This window comes from Arvicola amphibius, chromosome 7, assembly GCF_903992535.2.
Source record: "Arvicola amphibius chromosome 7, mArvAmp1.2, whole genome shotgun sequence".
NCBI lineage: Eukaryota > Metazoa > Chordata > Mammalia > Rodentia > Cricetidae > Arvicola > Arvicola amphibius.
In genome coordinates this window covers 93,061,933-93,081,315 of record NC_052053.1, presented here as the reverse complement: position 1 = coordinate 93,081,315, position 19,383 = coordinate 93,061,933, and the positions used below count along the sequence as shown (strand labels likewise).

The following is a 19,383-nucleotide window of genomic DNA, read 5'->3' as shown; positions in this document are numbered from 1 at the left end:
TGCCTTGGCTACAGAACAAATCAAGGCCAGCTTAGACTATATGAGACCCTGTCTCAAAGAAAAGGAAAAAAGAATAGGATCTCAAAGACACAACAAACAAATTGAGATCAGATTCTAGGGATAGCCTAACACTCCCTTCTTACCTGATGGTGGTTTCCATTTGTTTGTTTTAAACTAATTGAGAGAGAACAGTCTGGTTGTTGGTAGCACTCACTCTAATCTACACTCTCTGGTATCTTGATGACCTTTACTTTGTAATGCCTGTGCTGCTTGCTCTGCATTTTCTGGTGTCTCCTCCCTTCTCCTTCCCAGTGTCCCGTCTGCCCAGAAATCCTGCCTAGTTATTGGCCATTCAACTTTTTATTAAACCAATCAGAATGACACTTCTTCACAGTGTACAAAAAGATTATTCCACAACAGGTTGTCAACTGATCGTTAATTTTAATGACAGATCACTTTGTGTTTGTTTATTTGGGACAGGGTTTCATACTGTAGCTCTGTTAGGCAAAGTCTCAGATATTTAAGATATTTAATTCTTATAGTCTGAAATTTTGAGTATATTTATAAAAAGTCAGACTTAAACTTTTTAACTTGTGTTCAAAATCTGTTTTAAAATGGATTTTACAATTGTAAATCAGGTTTTACAAAGCACATTGGAGTAAAGATCATAGATGCAAATTCTAAACATAGACCCTGTAAAAAGGAAATCTTGATGATCTTTCCTTAGACAGAGGTTTCTTAGAACACAGCTGGTGCACGAAAGGACAAGAACACAAGGGGACTTCATCCTAGTGGAGAAACTCTTAAGAAAGCAAGAAAACAAGTCATAGTCTGGAGAAGTATTTGTGAACTTTCTCTGATTAAGAGTTGATATCTAAAGTGTATCACAGACTCTGATAACTTAGCAGTAAGAAAACAATCATAGTTTTCAAAATGGAGAAAAGACTTAGTGGATACCCCCCCCCCCTCTGTGTGTGTGTATAATCAAATTTATAAAAATAGGTAAAACTTTAAATGCATATGTCAAAGAAAATTTATGTGTAGTCATTGTAGGAGCCCACTCCCACAAGGTCAGCTAGGGTTCCTGGATAGGGGATCTTCGAGACCAAAGAAAAGTCAGAAGAAACAGAAGACAGGATAGAATTGGGAAGTCTGTCTGGTCATGCCGAAGCAGCCAAACAGCCCAGTGTTTATTTCAGAATTTGTTTATATACAAAAACAGAACAAAGCACAGCATGGATGGTCAGTCAGTATCTAACCACAAGACCATTCCTGTCCTCGAGTGAGCAGCCTCCTCTCCAGCATGTGTTTGCTGCTTGGAAGCAGCCTTCCTTTCTATCTTGATGTTCCTGAGGTTTGTCATCAGCAGTATACTGTCTACTGGATAGAGTGTTCTTTTCTCATGGGCTAAATCAGAAGTTTCTCAGAGCCCTCAAGCTTGTAAGAAAAAGTAGAGCAGGCAAACTTGAACTCAAATGACTTCAAATCAGAAATGACTCCAGATGGAAACTGAGTCACACATGGGCTCCCACAGGTCAGTTAAAGATAATTCAACACCATTAGTCATTAACGAAATACAAATTAAAATTATATGAGATTTTAATATATACCCTATTAAAGTGACTTTAAAAATCAGATAACACTAAGTGCTTCTGGTTGGGATGTATGGTGACTAGCACACTAGTACATTGCTGGTGGGAGTGCAAAATGGTACAACTACCTTGGATGCTTGGAAATTGTGAAATATCTGTTGGTCTTGATTTTCATCTTCTAGAATGTGTGGCATCACCAGAGTGTCCTTTTATATGCTAGCCAATTGCCTGGTGACTGGCAGCCCCTAGGTGGTTTCAGGATGCTCACAGGCTCTAGAGAAGGCTAAGTCATGGTTAGAAGATTGACATTTCAGTCTGCCCCTCAACCTTCAGGAAGGGGGAAGGGGCTGAAGTTTTAACATGATCACCAGTCAGTCATACCTACTTAGTAATGCTTCCATTACAGCCCCAAAGCTCTGGGTTTGGAGAGCTAGAGAGCTGAACATGTGAGGTCCTGGCAGGGGGAGGGCGGGCTGCTCTGTCTCCCCTCCTCCACATCTCATCCCATGTGTATTCTTTATCTGCATTCTTTATACATGCTTTACAGTCAGCCAGGAAGTGTTCCACTGAGTTCTGTTGCCCCTTAGGCAGACTCTTCAAGCCCTAAGGAAAAGTCTGGATAGCTAGTCAGAGGCACAGGTCAAAATCTGCCTCTTGGGACGAGAGCCTTGGGGACTGAGCCTTCATCCTGAGGGGTTGGATACCTCCTCCAGGTAGACAGTGTCAGAACTGAATTAGAGGACACCCAGTGACATTCGCAGTGACATTGCTTGCTGGTAGTGGGAAAGCCCCCTCCACCCCCAGCTGGTGTCAAGAGTGTTGAGTGATTATGTGGAGCTGAGAGTGGAGCCTAGGAAAATGCTCTGGTATTTCCTCCACATCTCAGAATATGGTAGGAGAAACTGAGTCTGTTTTTCCAGTGTCCTCAGAATGACTGCTGGCAGCTCTTCTAAAGTTAAACATATACTCTGTGGTGATTGTCAAATGTGTCTGTAAATTCTTTGACACTTCCTTCAAAAGGTTGAGCTAAATTTTTCTGTTCTTGAATGTCAACTAGACTTAGTGACTTGCCTCTAACAAATGGAATGTGGCAAACGTGGTGCTATGCCATGTTGGAGGCTAGATCATTACAGACATTGCCACCTCTTCCTTGGATCAGTGGGCCTCGGAGTAGCCAGCAGCATGTCACGAAAGTATGCAGCCTGTGGAAGGGTTTACCTGAGGAACTGAAGTGCTCACTGCTGGCTGGTTCCATACCTGTGATTAGACTGAGACGTGCATGCGCCATCCTAGCTGGGCCTGATGATGGCAGTGTAGGCACGCATCTGCACTGTGCCCTCATCAGATGGCTGAGGCAGCTGCCCAGGTCTGTCATCATCCCACATCGCTGGCCCGCAGAAACTGACATCATGAATGTGAACTACTATTTTAAGCTGCTATATTCTGGGGCTGTTTATTATCTAGCAATAGATAATTTGGTAAACTACGTAGCAGGTCCACACCTGGGAAAATGGAAATGTTTGTATAAAAATTTGATGTTTATATAAAAATCTATATGTAAGTGCTTTCAAGCAACTTTACTCACAATCTTCTCTACACTGGAAGTAATCCAGATGTCCTTCAACTGTTGAAAAGATAAACAAACTGTGGTCTATCCACACCACAACTCGTAACTTAGCACATAAAAGAATAAAATACTGATATATGCAACCGCTAGAATAAAGCTAAGATGTTTCATGCTCAGAGGAAGGCTACATATTGCAGGATCCTGCTTATCTGTTTGGGAAGAAGTGAAAACACATGTTTGCCCTGTGTCTGGCAAAAGAATGCCTGCAAGGGAATCGAAACTACCTTAGGATATTAGTAGTTCTCTGTATTTTGATTGTGATGGTCATTACCTAATCAACACATCAGAATTAAACATGGAAAATGGGGGAGTTATTCTACACAAATTGTATCTTTATGAATAAATCTGTTTCATAAGACTTTTGGATAATCTACTGTCTTCAGTAACTGCTTCAGAACTCAGTGCTATGAGTTCTCCAGTCTGGTAATAGAGGAAGCCTTTGTAGGTGTGATTCACTGAAATGGAAAAATTTTCTTGCTTTGCAGATCTTATGAACTAACCCGGAAGGACCGACTGTACAAAAACATCATTCGAATGCAGCACACGCATGGATTCAAGGCTTTCCACATCCTCCCTCAGACCTTCCTCCTGCCAGCTGAGTACGCGGAGTTCTGTAGTAAGTGCTGGCTGAGGTGCCCTCGCACCTGGGCTTGAGGCAGATTTAACTTTGACATCGCTGACCTTAGAGCTTACTGGGGCTTTCCAAGTCTTTGGAAATTTTTGCTTAATTTGGAAGAGCAGTTATAGTCATATACTTTAAATTATTTGTGTTTGGGTGGTGCTCCTGCATGTTTGATTTTGGTAGGATGACAGTGTGGCAGTAGTTTATGGAAGGACACACTGCTGTCATCCAGGCACGTCCTGTCCTGGGTAGTTTTGCCCATTCGTCTCTTTGTTGTTGAGGGCCTAAGCTCCTGTGAATGTCAACTGCAGGTTTCCTTTCTGGTGTCCCTTCCACTTCTCACTAGAATGCCTTGCTGCTTTGACTTCCGGACTTAACGTTCTTTGGAGAAAAAGTATCATGTCTTTAAAATTTGGACTTGCTCATTTGTCTTTTGAGGCAAGGTTTCACTAGGTGTTTCCAGCTGGCCTAGGACTTGCTGTATGTAGACTGGGCTGGCCTTGAACTCAGAGTTCCACCTGCTTCTGCCTTCTGAGTGCTGAGACTAAAGGTTGCTGCCATGGCCAGAACCATATGCCTTTTGTTGTTAAGTGTTTGGTGGTATCAGTCACACTTTTTCCTTTTGAGTTCATACTAATAAAAAGTACACGTAGGCATCTAGTGGAAATCTGAACGTCAGCTGAATTGCTGGTAAAGTACCAGGAACATGTGGCTTACATCTAGGTCTACAATGGGATTCTTATTTCTTTGGAACTTACCATCCCAGGCCTGGCTGAGCAGCTGGGTTGTTTGTAGCTTCCCCCCTCACACAAGACCCGACTCAGTAGGTGTGATGTAAGAAGAGTTCAGAGGACAGGGCTGGGGACACATGTGAGTGGCAACTGTGATTGTAGGGTTCGAATGAGTCAATGTATGGAGCTTAGAAGATTTAATCTTTTTTGTTTGTTTGTTTTTTGTTTTGTTTTTGTATTAATAGCTTCATGTCTTGCAATCTCCTGCAAAGGCATCTCAAGGGAGAGAGGATTATTTTGTCCTGCAGTTCCAGAGGCTGCAATGTACCATGGTGCAGAAACTGCTAGGGAAGAAGGGACTGTGGAAGGAGCAGGAAGCTTGCTGGTCACATTGCATCTACACTCAGGAAGTGATGAGTGAGCAGCAAGTGGGGCTGGGCTGGGAAGGCTCAAGGGCCACCCCTAGCGGTCCACTTCCTCCAGTGAGGATCCCGTAACGTCTTCAAACAGTGCCAGCAGCTGTGGGACATGTCATATTCAAGGCACAGCATGCTCAGCCTCATTGCTTCCTCAGATCTGAGGGAGGTCGTAAAAGAATAACATATTTTGTGTTTAATGACCTCATTTCATAGAGATTTAATTTTTCTCATATGTAATTATAAACTTTTCTTCTATAACACTATTTTGACATGATATAAATTATGTTTTTTTGAAGGAGTAATATATTTCCATGGTGTAAAACTAAATAAAACAGTAATTAGGGAAGAAACCTTCTTTTCTTTTTAAATTTATTTTTATTTTTGTGCACATTGATGTTTTGCCTGTATGTATGCCCGTGAATGGGTGTCAGGTCCCAGATGGTTGAGGACTGTCATGTGGGTGCTGGGAATTGAACCCAGGTCCTCTGAAAGAGCTGTCAGTGCTCTTAACCACTGAGCCATCTCTCTAGCCGCAAGAAGCCTGTTTTTGTTCATGGGTCTCAGCCATCTCCCTGGGGCTCACCAGTGTTTGCTACTAGTTTTTTTTTTTTTTTTTTTTTTTTTATTTTTTTCTGGGGACGTTCTTGGCAATCACTGTCAAACAGCTTGAATGTGTGTGGGTATGGAGGGAAGCATGCAATGGCTGTTGCCTTTTGCCTTCTTTTCATACTGTTCTACATCAGTTATTAACAATATTCTCATTACGTACGTTTGTTGAGGTTTCTCTTGTGTTGATCAGGTGCTTGCAAATGCAGCCTTTGAGATGTTCCATCCCCTGCCTGTTTGCAGCCATCCCTATGAGCTAAGGATGCTTTTTACATTTTCAAATGGTTGGAGTCAAGATGACTATAACTTTGTGGCATGTGGAAATGGCACAGAATTCAGTGTAAATGAGGTTTTATGGGAACACAGCCACCGTCCTTCGTTTGTATATTATCTGTTTTCAAGTTACAGCAGTAGAGTTGAATTCTTACACCAGAGCTTGCGTTTCCTATAAAACCAAAAGTGCTTATGGTTCAGCTTTTCATAATTAGTTTGTAGCCTGCAGCTCCTCACATAGGTATGATAGAGTAGATTTAATTAAATTAATCTCTTGCTTTTATAGCCCAGCATGGGATAACTTCATAAATATATACACACAATGTAGGATTTTTAAAGTTTGTTTTTTGTTTTTTGTTTTTTTTTTTTTCCCCTGAGACAGGGTTTCTCTGTGCAGCTTTGGAGTCTGTCCTGGAACTCTGTAGATGAGGCTGGCCTCGAACTCATAGTTCTGCTTGCCTCTGTCTCCCAAGTGCTAGGAATAAAGGCGTGCGCTACCACCACCACCTGGCTAAAGATTTATTTTTAAATTTTTAGTGTGCACGCGCTAAAATTTTTAGTGTGTGTACGAGAAGTGAATACAGGTGTCTGAGGAGTCCAGAAGAGTCCCTGCATTTGGAGTTAGAAGAGGTTGTGAGCTACCTGACATGGGTACTGGTAACTAGAGGATCCTCTGGAGGAGCAGCAAGGGCTCCTAGCTGCCAAACCCTGTTTCTACCCCCATACATGTTCCCACACTCGTGTGAACAGAGGTAGAGGATGCAGTTCTAAACCTATTTAGTATCTAGATGCTTTAGATTATACATAGTACTTTTTTCTTCTGGTGCTAATTCTGTTACGTTGCATCTAGAGAAAAGGCAAGGCAAGATGGGGTAGACAAAGGTACTTAGGTCCCTCCCAGGTCCCCTTCAGGTAAAGTGGTTTGTGGTAGAGGCAAAGTCAAGTTCCTGTTTGGGGCATAAAAGAAACTTAGACTTTGCACAGGGAAGATGGAAGAGGAGGCTGGTGAGTGGTCTGGGAAGATATGCTGCCCTGGGGCTGTTGCAGGTGCCAGGCTCTTGGCTCCTGGAGTCCTGAAGTCTGCCTGGGTGGGACCCTGCTTAGGGTCAGGGGACATTTGTATCTCATGTGGGAGAGCAGAGGTGGGATTAACACACACAGGTGGCAGCACTTGGCCTTTTAATAACTCAAACCAGAGACTATAAACTTGAGGGAACTTTATTGGGTTTATGCTTTTGTGTTCTGGATAAAATGATGTCATCCTGATGCAGAGCAGCTGGGTGTCTGAGAGGCCAGAGACACTTTCACTCGCGTGGTTTTATTTCTTCACACTGCACCCTTTAGAGGAGAAGAATAGCAAGAAACCAGTATCTTAGTTTTCAGCTTTTCCTTTTTCCTTGGAAACGGTGGGTGTGGGGTTCATCAGAAGAGGAAGGGACTGAGGTAGAGTGGAGCCTGCCACCATCTCTCTTTTTCCTGGGGTTTCCCCAGCAGTTCCCCATGAGTCCGTCCCCCCAATCCTAGGATATTCCCCAAGTAGAAGTCAGGACCCTTAGCTTCTTCCCAGACCATGAAGGAGTCCCGGGGAGTCTCAGTGCCAAATTTCTGCTTTTTCTTCTTATGACCCAAAGATATTTAAAACAGACCTGAAGCTTGTGAGCTGTAGCCCCCTTGTGCTCGCCGATCACGATGCTTCCTTGCCCTATCGCACTGCCTGGTTTACGAAATCTGAAGAATTATTCAAAGGAAGTAGCTGTATTTGGAGATATAAAAAACTCAGTTGTCTCTATCTATTGGCAGTCCTTCAGTTAACAAAAATGAGATTTTCAGTTTCCTGAAGGTTGTTTTTGGTAACAGACTAACATTCAGATTTGACCTTATTTTGTTTCCATCCTTATGTAAGAAAGAGGAAATAGTGGAAGATATAATTATGTGAGTAATTTGCTATCCTCCTCCCCTTCCTTCTTCTGCTTCTTCCTGCCTAAGTTCCCTTTTTGGGGCAACTCTAGACAGTGATGCGCCGCTGCTCCCCAGCTGCAGACTGGAAGGTTCTTTGGGTACCTAAGAGATTACTGTTGTTGCAGTTTAAGATAATAAACTCATATTCCTTCTTCTTTTTCTCTTCCCTTTTTATCTCCCAATATTTTGAGCAGATTCATATTCAAAGGACCGGGGACCTTGGATAGTAAAACCAGTGGCCTCTTCTAGGGGGCGGGGCGTCTACTTGATCAACAATGTAAGTATGCAGAGAACTGCAGACCTGGCACTTTTTGAGCAGGTGTTTCCTTCTGCACTGAGTTCAGACGTGAGTGGAGGCTGGGCGTGCACTGCTGTTCACTCTACTGGGAGCTTCTTCCCTTGCTGGGCCTTGGCCCAGCATGTCCATGGCCAGAGTGTCATTTGCTAGATTGGTTTTGGGAGAAGGCAGCCTTTTGTATTAGCACAGAAGTGTCTTCTGCTTTGAGCTTGTTGTCCTATCATCTCCTCAGCACTGAGCTGTAGCACGAATAATAAAACCCAGAGACAGATATGGGGGGAAAGCTGAAGAGTAGAGAAGCGGAGCAGTCAGCCACTAGAGAGACCTTTTAGGGGTGACCCTCAGACTGTCCACCAGACCTCAGACTCCACACTCCAGTGAGTTCCTGTCTCTTCCCCTTTATATTCCTCTCTCTGTCCAACCACATTGCTCCTGTCTCCACCTCCCTAGTGGTGGGATTAAAAGTATGTGACTCCCAAACAAAAGTGTGTGAGCCACCACCACCTGGATCTGTTTCTGGATTGATTTTGTGTAGCCCAGGGTAGCCTTGGACTCATAGAGGTCTCCTGTAAAGGTGTGTGCACCACTCCCTGGCCTCTAGTGACTTCGCTTTGCATTCTGATCTTTAGGCAAGCTTTATTTATTAAAATACAAATAAAATATCACTACACTGAGCTGTCACTAACCATGCTTTAAGTTGGTTTGATGTTTTTGCCATTGCTGCTTTGTTTTCTCCTTCTCTTCCTTTCTGTCAGAAGCTGCCAATATCTTGATTCTTTGCAAATTCCTTATTAAATTTTTTTTTTTTTTTTTTTTTTTTTTGGTTTTTCGAGACAGGGTTTCTCTGCAGCTTTTTTAGAGCCTGGCCTGGAACTAGCTCTTGTAGACCAGGCTGGCCTCGAACTCACAGAGATCCGCCTGCCTCTGCCTCCCGAGTGCTGGGATTAAAGGCGTGCGCCACCAGCGCCCGGCCTTATTAAATATTTTTAAAAATTAATGCAGAACAGCAGCATGGCTGAGTGGTAAGAAGCCTTGTTTAACATGCACGAGGCTCTGGGTTCAATCCTCAGTGCCATAATAATAATAATAATAATAATAATAACAACAATAATAATAGTAATAATAACAACAATAACAACAGCAATAAAGTATGTATACAGAGAAAGTAAGTAAGTAAAATGCTGACTCCAGTCTCACTTGCTGGACTTCCCATACCACACTTGATTTTATATTAGTTTGAGATTCTTATTGCATTTGGTAATCTTCATTTTACATTTATTACACTTATACCCCTCCCACCTGCCCTTCCATAGTCCACCTCTTAAAATTAATTTTTCCTTTTAGATTTTAAAAAGTTGTGTAACATTTACAGTTTTTTTAATAACTGTTTTAGTTTCTGCTCCTTTATAATTTTCTCAAAAACTCAGTAGAAATAGACTACAGCATTATTTCTACTAGACAATTGGTGGGCACTGTCTATTTTTCCTTTACTTTGGGGAAAAAAATCCTTTTTGTTTCTTTTTCTATTTTCTTTCTTTTTCATTTGTATTCTTGTATGGGATGTGCATATTTGTGTTTTTTGCATGTGTGTGTGTGCCTGTGTGCTATGGAGGCCTAAGTATATATGTTTTTTGCATGGTGTGTGTGTGTGTGTATGTGCGTGTGTGCACGTGTGTACATGTGGGCCTCTGGAGGCCCGAGATTGGTATCTGACATCGTCCGTGACTGCTCTTCTACCCTATTCTCTGAAGCAGGGTCTTCCAGTCAAGTTCAGAGTTTGCCAGTGCTCGCTGCTCTGGGGACTCCTTGTGCTTTCCAAGGCTGAGATACTTTCCGTCATGCTGCTGGCATAACTGGGCATTTCCATGGTGATGAGGACCTGAGCCCCTGTCCCTTTGCTTGTACAGTAAGCCATTAATCCCCTAAGCTGTCTCCTAGGTCTCTGTCTCCATTTTGGTGTCTCCTTTTTGAAGAAGAGCCCTGCTTCCCTCCATGGCTATATACTTAATTTCCAGGGATGCTTACATCCTGATTTTCATCTTTACCCTTATATATCATTGTGCAGTATATACCCACATTTTTGAGGATACCATTGAAATGCTTTTAAAATACTCTTCTGTTTTTACTCTTTTATTGGGATTGTCTTTACTTCTATTGTAGGATTTTTTTCCCCCCTCAAGTTTGGGAATCCTTAGATATTAGCCATTTTATAAGTGAAATTAGAGACTGTTTTGGGATTCCCTATGATGTAATGTCGTACACCACCCCCCCCACACACACACCTCTCCTTGTATGGGTGTAGCATGTTGACCGTTAGCTGTACATAGCTGGATTTGGTGAAGAGCTTGCCTTCTCCCTTCTGAAATAGGGCTCTCGTGGTAAGGAGAAGCTTATGGTGAATTCCATCTTGGGCAGAGGTACTGTTGTTCTCTCTATAATGCCTGTTTGGGGATAGAGTGTCTTCAGTTCCTTCCTCCTCCATAAGAACCGTGCACCTATACAAAATGTCCTTTTAAGAACCGTCTTAGATGTGATCCCCTGATGTACGTGCTACTTCTCGGATGCTGGAGAACTCCCACTGCCTCACGGCATCCAGGCGGTGGGAACTCTCCTGACTTACTCCTTGGCCCACCACATTCTTGGTCTGCTCACTGCCAATCTATACCTTTTCAGGGCCTCCTTGGGAATCTTCATTACCTGGTATAGGGGCTGGTGCTCCTCTGCTCTGCTCTGTTTTTATTTTTTCCTTGATCTTATCTGCTCCCTGTCTTTGAAGATTTACTTAGACTTTTGATCTATTCTGGCTCCTTTTGCTTTTTTTCTAGCCTTTGTTATTATTTCATTCTTTTGAAAATATCCTTTCTTTCTTTCCAGTGAGCCCTGGAAGGGAAGGTTGGGGTAGATGTCGTGTGTGTGTGTGTGTGTGTGTGTGTGTGTGGTCAGTACTCCATCTTAAATTCCCCAGTTATTTTTTCACATTGAGCTATTTTCTGTGTGTGCAGAAATGAACTTTTTAAAGTCTTTCACTTTGGAAAGTCCTTAGGATCAGTCTGGATCCAAAACTGTACAGTAAACAGTTATGGCCAGACCGTTCTCACTGGAGAAATGATAGCCTCTAGTTCTGGCTGAGCAACTGCTACAGCATCAGGCCCCAGCCACGGGTCCTGTTACCTGAAGTCCCTCAACCCTGGGTTCCGTGTGACCTAAAACATGGTGTTATGCCGTGGCTCTTTCTTGTCTCTGTGACCTTGGCATAAGGCTCCTATCTGACAGTCTTGCCTCAGCTCTTTGCCAGGAGCGCAGTGTTGTTTGAACTGCAAGAACGGCGCTAGTTTGGGTTTGGGTTTTAGCTGCCAAATGGAATTGCTATTGAGAGTCAGCTACGGTTCAAGTTTGCTTTTTATTTTCTTAGACACGAGTCAAAGAGAATAGGATCTATTCCCAGCTCATCTGGGGCTTTTTTCTTTTGGAATGATCTTTTGCCCTAGTGATTTGTTCTTTTAAAGCTAACATCATAAAGAATAGAAAAGCTAAACTTTCCTTAATGGAGCTGGGAACCTCTTGCTCCAAACCTTCACTGAGGCTGAGGCTCATAAAGGGAATGACGCGTCTTTAGGGAATGCACGTTTGGCAGCCTATGTAAGAGTCACTTTCTCCCTCCCACCTCTCCATGGGCTCAGTCCCTTGAGACCCCCTGCATAGATCAAAGTACTTGGCTAGACCTTTGCCAGCTGTCTCTCCTACCCCCACTGGTGAAGCTTGGGAATGAAACTGATTCTTTTAGGTATTTAGTGAAGGTGCCAGACAGAAGCCTGGGCAGATGCCAGCCTGCACAGGAGAGCTGGTAACATGTGGGTCTAATGGGAACATATTCCCATTTCACCCCCAAACTGGAATTTTATCACCTTTTACCCAGACCTACAAACTGCACTGTTAATCTTCCTCTCTTCTTAACCACCCTTCTTTTCCATACCTGGACCCTTTCCCTGGAATATGTGACCCATTAGCCAACTGGATGAAGTAACTCTTTCCAAGGCTGCTGCCTGCTTTTCTTTCAGAGTTGAGGGGGAGGGAGAGAGAGTGCTGAGGCGAAGGGTGGGTACAGAACTAGGAGTGGGGGAGGGACTGTGGCAGGGGGCTAGAGATAGATGTTAGGGTCAAATGAAGATGTCACTCCCTGCCTTCCCACTAGCACGAGAAGACCCATTAGTAACTCCTCCCTGTAGTTGTTATAACCTATTGCTATTGGAAAACATACACCAAGGCAAAAGGAGAGCAGAAAAAAAGGAAAGAAAAAGGGTGGCTTTTGTGCAGCACTGAAGACAGCATTGTGAGCTCCTGCAGAGGGAAACGCCTTAGTGGGTGACTGACAGGGCTCTTAACGGTGTGCTCCTACCCAGAATGCAGCATAAGGAACAGAGCTGAGCACTCCAGCCTCTTCAGTAGCCTGACCAAATGTCATACCTTCCCAACCTAGGATATTGGAATTGAGGTGGGGGAAAATGTGGTGTTTTCTGATGAAGGTATGAATCTCACTGCTGAGGTCCAGTGCAGTCATCTGTGTGGCATCCGTCATCCCTGGTTCCAGCAATAGTGTCCTGAGATTGTGAAGTACCGGAAGACTTCCTCCTTGTGCATAGAATCCCATTTTCTCTCTTTTTTTATTTCTTTGCATGTATTTATCTTGTGTTCTCTGTGTTTCTTATTGTTTGGCAGTTATTTAGGAAGTGCTGGCTGTGTGCCAGATGCTATCATTCCTTAAAACCTTTGGAGAAATCCTAATTATTTTGTGTGTTCTAATTCTTCTGTGTCTTCATTACAGTTGAGTGCATTGCTCTGGCATGTGGCATGCGGAGATGAATGTTGTTGAGTTGTGAAATCTAGTAGAGAGAATCACACAGATACTGTTGAATTTGCAGTAATAGTAATAGCAACTGATAAACTTTTTTGAGATATATTTTTGAGAGCCCTGGCTGACCTGGAACTTACCGTGTAGACTCTAACTGACCTAGAACTCACAGAGATCCCTGCCTCTGCCTTCTGAGAGCTGGGACTAAAAGTGTGTGCGTCAGCACTCCCAGCACCAACCAAAGCTTCTTGAGCATTTAACCCTCACCTTCCATTTGCTTTCCAAATAGAATCTCCTAATAAGATTACTCTTTATAAGAACCTCTTGTGAGAGTTACTGTTTTCTTCGCCTTGTAGCTAAAGTCACGCTGGTTCCAGAGCATCTTCTTGACCACCACCCTTTTCTACTCTGCAGTAACCTAACACGTACACCAAGCTTGAATCTTAAAATCCAGTTAGGAAAATCGATATCTTTCCAGTTTCCACAGCGATTTTGATCCTTGTATTAGACTGTTTTTTTTTTTTTTCTTTTTTTGGGAGGAAATTCAACCTTGAAATGGAAATACTTTTAAATTAGTTAACAGAGGATTTGGTGAATAGGAAATACTCTTAAGGATATAAAAAACATTTACTAGGGCTTTAATGTACAATACCAGGCAAAGAAACCATTTTCAAATAACTCTTTAGTCCGTGAGCATTCCATTTTCCTTATGCAGCTAGGAATGAGTGGTAAGACAGCTGAGCAAGTACTAAGGAGTCTCAGCTCAAGAGTCGGTGCTATGCATAGTTCAGTGACCAGAGATTTAGGGAGTGGAAAGAGGAAGTAGGCATGGGCACTAGATATGTCACGGGGTTGAGAGCCACATCCAGTGTATTCTCTGGTACAGAGGACAGGTGGGTACCAGTCATGTACCTGTTGTAGTCCCTAGGAGTTTCTCAAATGGAGCCTACAATTGTTGCTTAGTTGTAGCCTATAGATACCGCGTAGCTTTGATTGATTAACTTCATGTCTGGAACACCGCCTGCAGCTTTATTGCCTTTCTAGTGATTACATGCATTCTTACTTGCTAACTTGGAAATGGAGATAGTACTTGTGATAGACTGACAAGAAGTGTAAGGGCATCAGGAAGTGGGTGGGTGATTGCGTCCATGCAGGATGAATGGCCACTGATGTCATTGTGTTGATCTGATCCACAGAGCTGAGCTGTGAAAGCTGAGGTCTGCCTTTGAGATAACGGCGGTAGTAGAGGGGCTAGGAAACGCCTTGTTACAGATTTTTGGGGACAGTTATTTCGTGCCACGATTTGGGGAGCTACACTGCCCATGCACAGTGCTGCTCTAATGCTTGCAGCTCTGACAGAGCCGTCCCACCCCAACCGCCCTTCATCTGTAGGATGTAGATGGTGGTCTACCTGCCCCTGGGTTGGGTGAGGATGAAATAATACTGGGGACATGCTAAGAACAGCTCCTGGCACCTGGTAAATGCTTGGTACCTCTATTAAATTGTAATTATTTCTGCAGACGCTGCTGGTTATTTCCAAGCAGCTACAGCAGTTAATCTCATAATTGCTATTGTTGCCATTTGCAGTCTGGAGCCCCTTTGCCCATCTGGGTTGGCTGCAGCTGATCCTTCTGTCTTGATCTGATGATAGATGCAGTTGTTCTGTTTGAGATGCGTCCGTCTTACTGCTTCTTCCACGCGTAGTCTGCACTAACTTCCCGCTTCCCATCATATTAAATCTCAGCTCCGCATGCCAGAGGCTCCCCGCTTCTGCTGTTCCCTTCCCTTCCCTCCATTTCCCAGTTAGAACTTCAGCCCCAGGTTCATGAATCTGCCTCTCTTCTCTCTGCTGGCCTTTGCAAATGACAATGGCCTCCTTTTCTCCCCCGCGTATGCCCGAAGCTTTCACTGCTTAGTTCTGTGTCTGTTCTTTTGCTGGCCAGAGTTGGCCTTTCTGTCACAGCCCTGCAGACTGACCTCTTTGGCAGCTTGACGTCTTATATTTGTGGAACTGCTGCTCCATGCCCCTTTAGAGCCTACATTTTGCTGTTGTAACCCGAAACAATAAACCCTTTAGGGGAAAGGAGCCGCTGAACCTGAAGTTCTGCGCGGGCACAGTTGTGTCTGTTTTCTTCATCACTGAGTGCTTGGTGCTTTACCTGTGGGCGCAGTACCAACTGTTCTTGCATAAACAATTTTTACCTATTGGCGAGATCTTTAATTGATCCCATTCAGTCTTTACACACAGCTCCTTAGCAGATCACTTAAGTCTCCCTGGGAATGCTAGGCTCTATCATGCATCTGTGTCTGTCCAGAACAGCTTAATGAGAGGTGCATCAGGACAAGTGTAGTGTTTTAAAACTTCCATTTGTCTTCATATTTTAAAAGAAGCAGCTTTTTATTGTTTAAGTAGCTCTGATTTTGTTGGCAAATAACTATTTTATACGATGCATATAAATCTTTAAAGCTATTTAGCTGCATTTATTTGAGAGGTGCTATGTAAATTTATTTTTCCCCATTGTAATTGGGTACCCACAGTGGTATTTCATCTGACCAGTTGATTATTCTGGGTTTCCACAGTATCGTTTCTTAAAAGGGTGAGAGCTTTGCTCCTCACTATTCATTCTAGGATTTCTCTCTTTTCATTCCTTTCTGTTTACTCAACAGCCAAACCAGATCTCCCTGGAAGAGAACATCTTGGTCTCCCGTTACATTAACAACCCCCTGCTCATAGATGGTGAGTTGTGATTGACTCTTGACTAGATTGGGCTGGATCTTGCTCAACTCTGTAACCTCTTCATAGTCTTCTCTATTAAATTTTAAAGCTAGTCTGTTATTTTTGGTACCCGTAGTTCCAGAGATGAGGATTTTTTTTATCATCCTTTAGAAACTGAAATTAAGTGATACAGGAGAGATACTGCACACACACACACACACACACACACACACACACACTCACACACACTCAGGTGTCTGATGGGTAAGCCGCATACAGCATGTAAGCCCACATGGCAAAAAAAAAATGTTTTTCCATAGAGCCATATAAACAAATAATTAGCCAGTTGTAGTGAATAATCTGAAGTAAATTCACTTCTATCTGCTACACCTGGGAGGCATAATCTAAGAACATTCCCATGTTTTTGAACAAACTGAGGTTACAAGATTCTTGTCTTGGTGTCTTGGTGTTTTCTCACATTCACTCAAAAATCTCCACATATGAATTTATTCTTGGACCATGTTCCAACATTGTCCTGTGTATTTAGCAACTACATTGCATAGCACGGTGTGAGCAATGCTTCTTTAGTCTCAGAATTCACGATGTGTCTAGTGTGTGCTTTGTGTGAGGTAGATTGTCATCTTTCATAGTTCTTGGTTGTGCTGTCCTGTTCATCACAACGGAAAGCAGATGAACTTCGTTTTTCTTGTGACTCCCAACTTTCTTTCTTCCTAGATTTCAAGTTTGACGTGCGCCTCTATGTGCTCGTGACCTCCTATGACCCCCTTGTCATCTATCTCTATGAGGAAGGATTGGCTAGGTAAGAGGCTTTCTTAGGCAGAGGGATTGGCTGGGATGGTAGAGTGGATCCATTGAAAAGGTGTCTAAGACCAGCTGCTTCTTTGTTAGGTTCAACTCAGGGCACTAGAGTGCACCAGGTGGCTTCAAATGACAGGATACAGTCTTGGTAGTCTACACTTCACTTGCAGGGCTTCACAAAGTGTGTGTGGAAACACACGCTTTCTTCAGGTGTAGAGGCCACAGGGCAATTTCATGCAATGAGGGTTGTTATGAGGGACCTAGGGTATTAAGAAAAAATGTAATTTTTTTCAGAGTAGATATAGAAGGGAAAAGAAAAAGCCACATTTAACTTACTTGTTGTACACCAGCTCCTTCTGTTAGTGCTTGCAGCAGTAGTACCTGCTGCCGTTTTACAGCAGAAGAAACAGCTTTACGTAAACGGGTGACAGTGACTTTTCTCAGCTCCCCTAATGAGGTAGTGCATAGGGATTGGAGCTCATTGAATAGTTGTGTTTCTCATATTCAGGGGGTGTTCATGGCTTTCATACCTTAATGTACAAGTTATGTACTTTGCTGTGGTTGTGAATACAGTTTTCTTGGGTGCGTAGTAGGTTTTAAGGTAGTATCTATCAACAGGATTAAATTATAAATTCATAATAACTTAGAGTTTTGTCTCCCGTACTCACAAAGACTTACAGGTAACAGTTTCTATAACTCCTTTAAGCTATTTAAAAAAGTCTGTAACTTTGCTATGTGTTCCCCCCCCCCCCCGCTTCTTTTTTTAAATCAGCTAGTTCACTCTGTAGTTCTTCTGCATCACGGCCTTGATGGAACAGTGCGGAGCATTCTAAAGGGAGCTTTGCATCTGTGTGCAGACATAGTAAACGGGAAAGTCAGTCTATGTATGTTTCTGATTGTAGGAAAGTTGTTTTGGAAATGGAGACTACATGAATAAAATAAGGGTAGTTCTTTGTGTTTATGAAAAAAAAAACCAGATGAATCCCTGTCCTCACAGAACTTCTCCATACCTGTCCATAGCTTTAACAGGCTGTGCTGTATTGTACTGTGACAACTGAGTTTTCTATTTCCAATTTGTTTTGAAGTGAGGGCACTAACCAAAACCTCTTGCTGGCCGAACCATGTCTTCCCTTCACCTCTAGGTGGCAACGACAGCTTTTATAAGTTCTGTCATATTATTAACTAAGATTTATGACTTGCAGCCTTGGGAGCACTGGAGACAACTGACGCTCCATTGTCCTGCCTGCCTGTCCCTTGAAAACTGAGAGGGAGAAGAAGAAAACATTTCCCAGTTGAACAGAGGCCTGGCCCAGGCAGCACACACGAACTATTAGCTCTGATTCAGTTATCCGAAGGAAGACATTTCCCATAGCATTTTTGGATATGAGCTCCTGTACTTTGAAGCATACAGAGAAAGAAGCCCAATATAAATATCAAAACCTAGTTTCTGTATCGTCTAGAGCAGAGGGAAGGTAAAATACTCCGGCTGCTTCTGGGGCATAGGGTGCGATGGAGTGTGGTTTCAGAGCTGAGACTTCTGACCCTTCCCTCTCTTGTGCAATGAGCGTCTTCATTATCCTTCCTCCATCCATCCTCATCCCAGTTCGTGTCCTTGGTCCTGCTTGGTCTTCTGGAAGAGAGAAGGGGTTTATGCACCTGTTTCTCCAGGTGTCATACCAGTATCTTTTGTGTCATAGCCTAAAGATGTTTCACCTACACTATTTGTAACCCTCACTATGAGTAAAAACTTACATAGTTTTTGCATCTTTATGGTTCAGAACATAAAATGAGAGTGTCTCTAGCATACATTGCAGTTTGCTGCAGATGTGTAAAATAACTCTGACTACATGTTGTGTTAGATGTCAGAATTAGTGGCAGTTGTCTTGTTTCCAGTAGGAACTGGCATGTACATGTGCATGCACACACACATTTATATGGCCAGGGCATGGTTTTCCTCACAGTTGGCGAAATACCTTTTTAATTATTCCTATCATAGAGCCAGAAAAGGAAAACAAAAATTTTCAGGTCTTTGGTGGGTTCACCTGAAACCTAGTTGGGTATTGAAGTCCTTACCATAGGCATATCCGTGCATTATCCCAAGCTGTTTGCGCAGACACACAAGACACGCTGTTCTGTGCAGGCGCTTCGGTGCTCCTATACAGTCACTGTTTATCTTGGCATTCGCTTGCCTCTCAGGCCTCAGAGTGCGCTCAGCTGTGTCATTACGTTCAGCATCTGTCTACAGCTCCTCCGCACCTGCAGCTTCTGCTAATCTTGGGTCACGTGTGTTTTGTGTAGCCATAACTGAAGGTAATCAGCTTGGGATGAGATCATCAGGTTCCTTTCCTTTGAGACGAGAAGGAAAGCCATAATCTTTCTGAAGAGACAGACCTAGAGGCAAAAATAATTAGTTTCCTTCTTTAGGCTTTTATACCCTGTCATTTTTGTTGGGAGCTTCAAATTAATGGTGGGAGAGTGAAAGCTCACTTTCTAAAGGTCATTGCATGGTGAAATAGGTTCTGTTGTGTAAATTCCTTTCCCTTTTAACCTTTGAGAGAACAAGACCCCCCCCCCCATTTCATTCTGGTTAATGTTTTCATCTCTGTTTTGTTCATAAAAAACAGACCCTCACTGTTTATTTCATGTATAGAAGGGTTTGCCTGTGCATATATAAATTCAGTGCATGCAGAGGTGAAGGAGGGCATTGGATCCTCTGGAACTTAGAGATGGTTTGAACTGTCATGTGGGTGCTGGGAACTGAACCCGGGTCCTTTTCAAAAGCAGTTAAGTGCTGTTAACTGCTGAGCCATCTTTCCAGCTCCGTCTCACTGTTCTATGTAGGTAAATAGTAAAGAGATGAGAAAGTGGAGCT

General features: G+C 43.1%; 1 protein-coding gene across 1 annotated transcript in view; it reads left to right on the top strand.

Moving 5' to 3' along the window:
* Ttll5 (tubulin tyrosine ligase like 5) overlaps positions 1-19,383 on the top strand; it is a 213,509-nt gene that overhangs the window by 18,823 nt on the left and 175,303 nt on the right. The window contains 4 exon segments of the mRNA XM_038335728.1: positions 3,705-3,835; positions 8,024-8,106; positions 15,644-15,713; positions 16,428-16,512. Coding sequence (XP_038191656.1) covers positions 3,705-3,835; positions 8,024-8,106; positions 15,644-15,713; positions 16,428-16,512 — 369 coding nt within the window.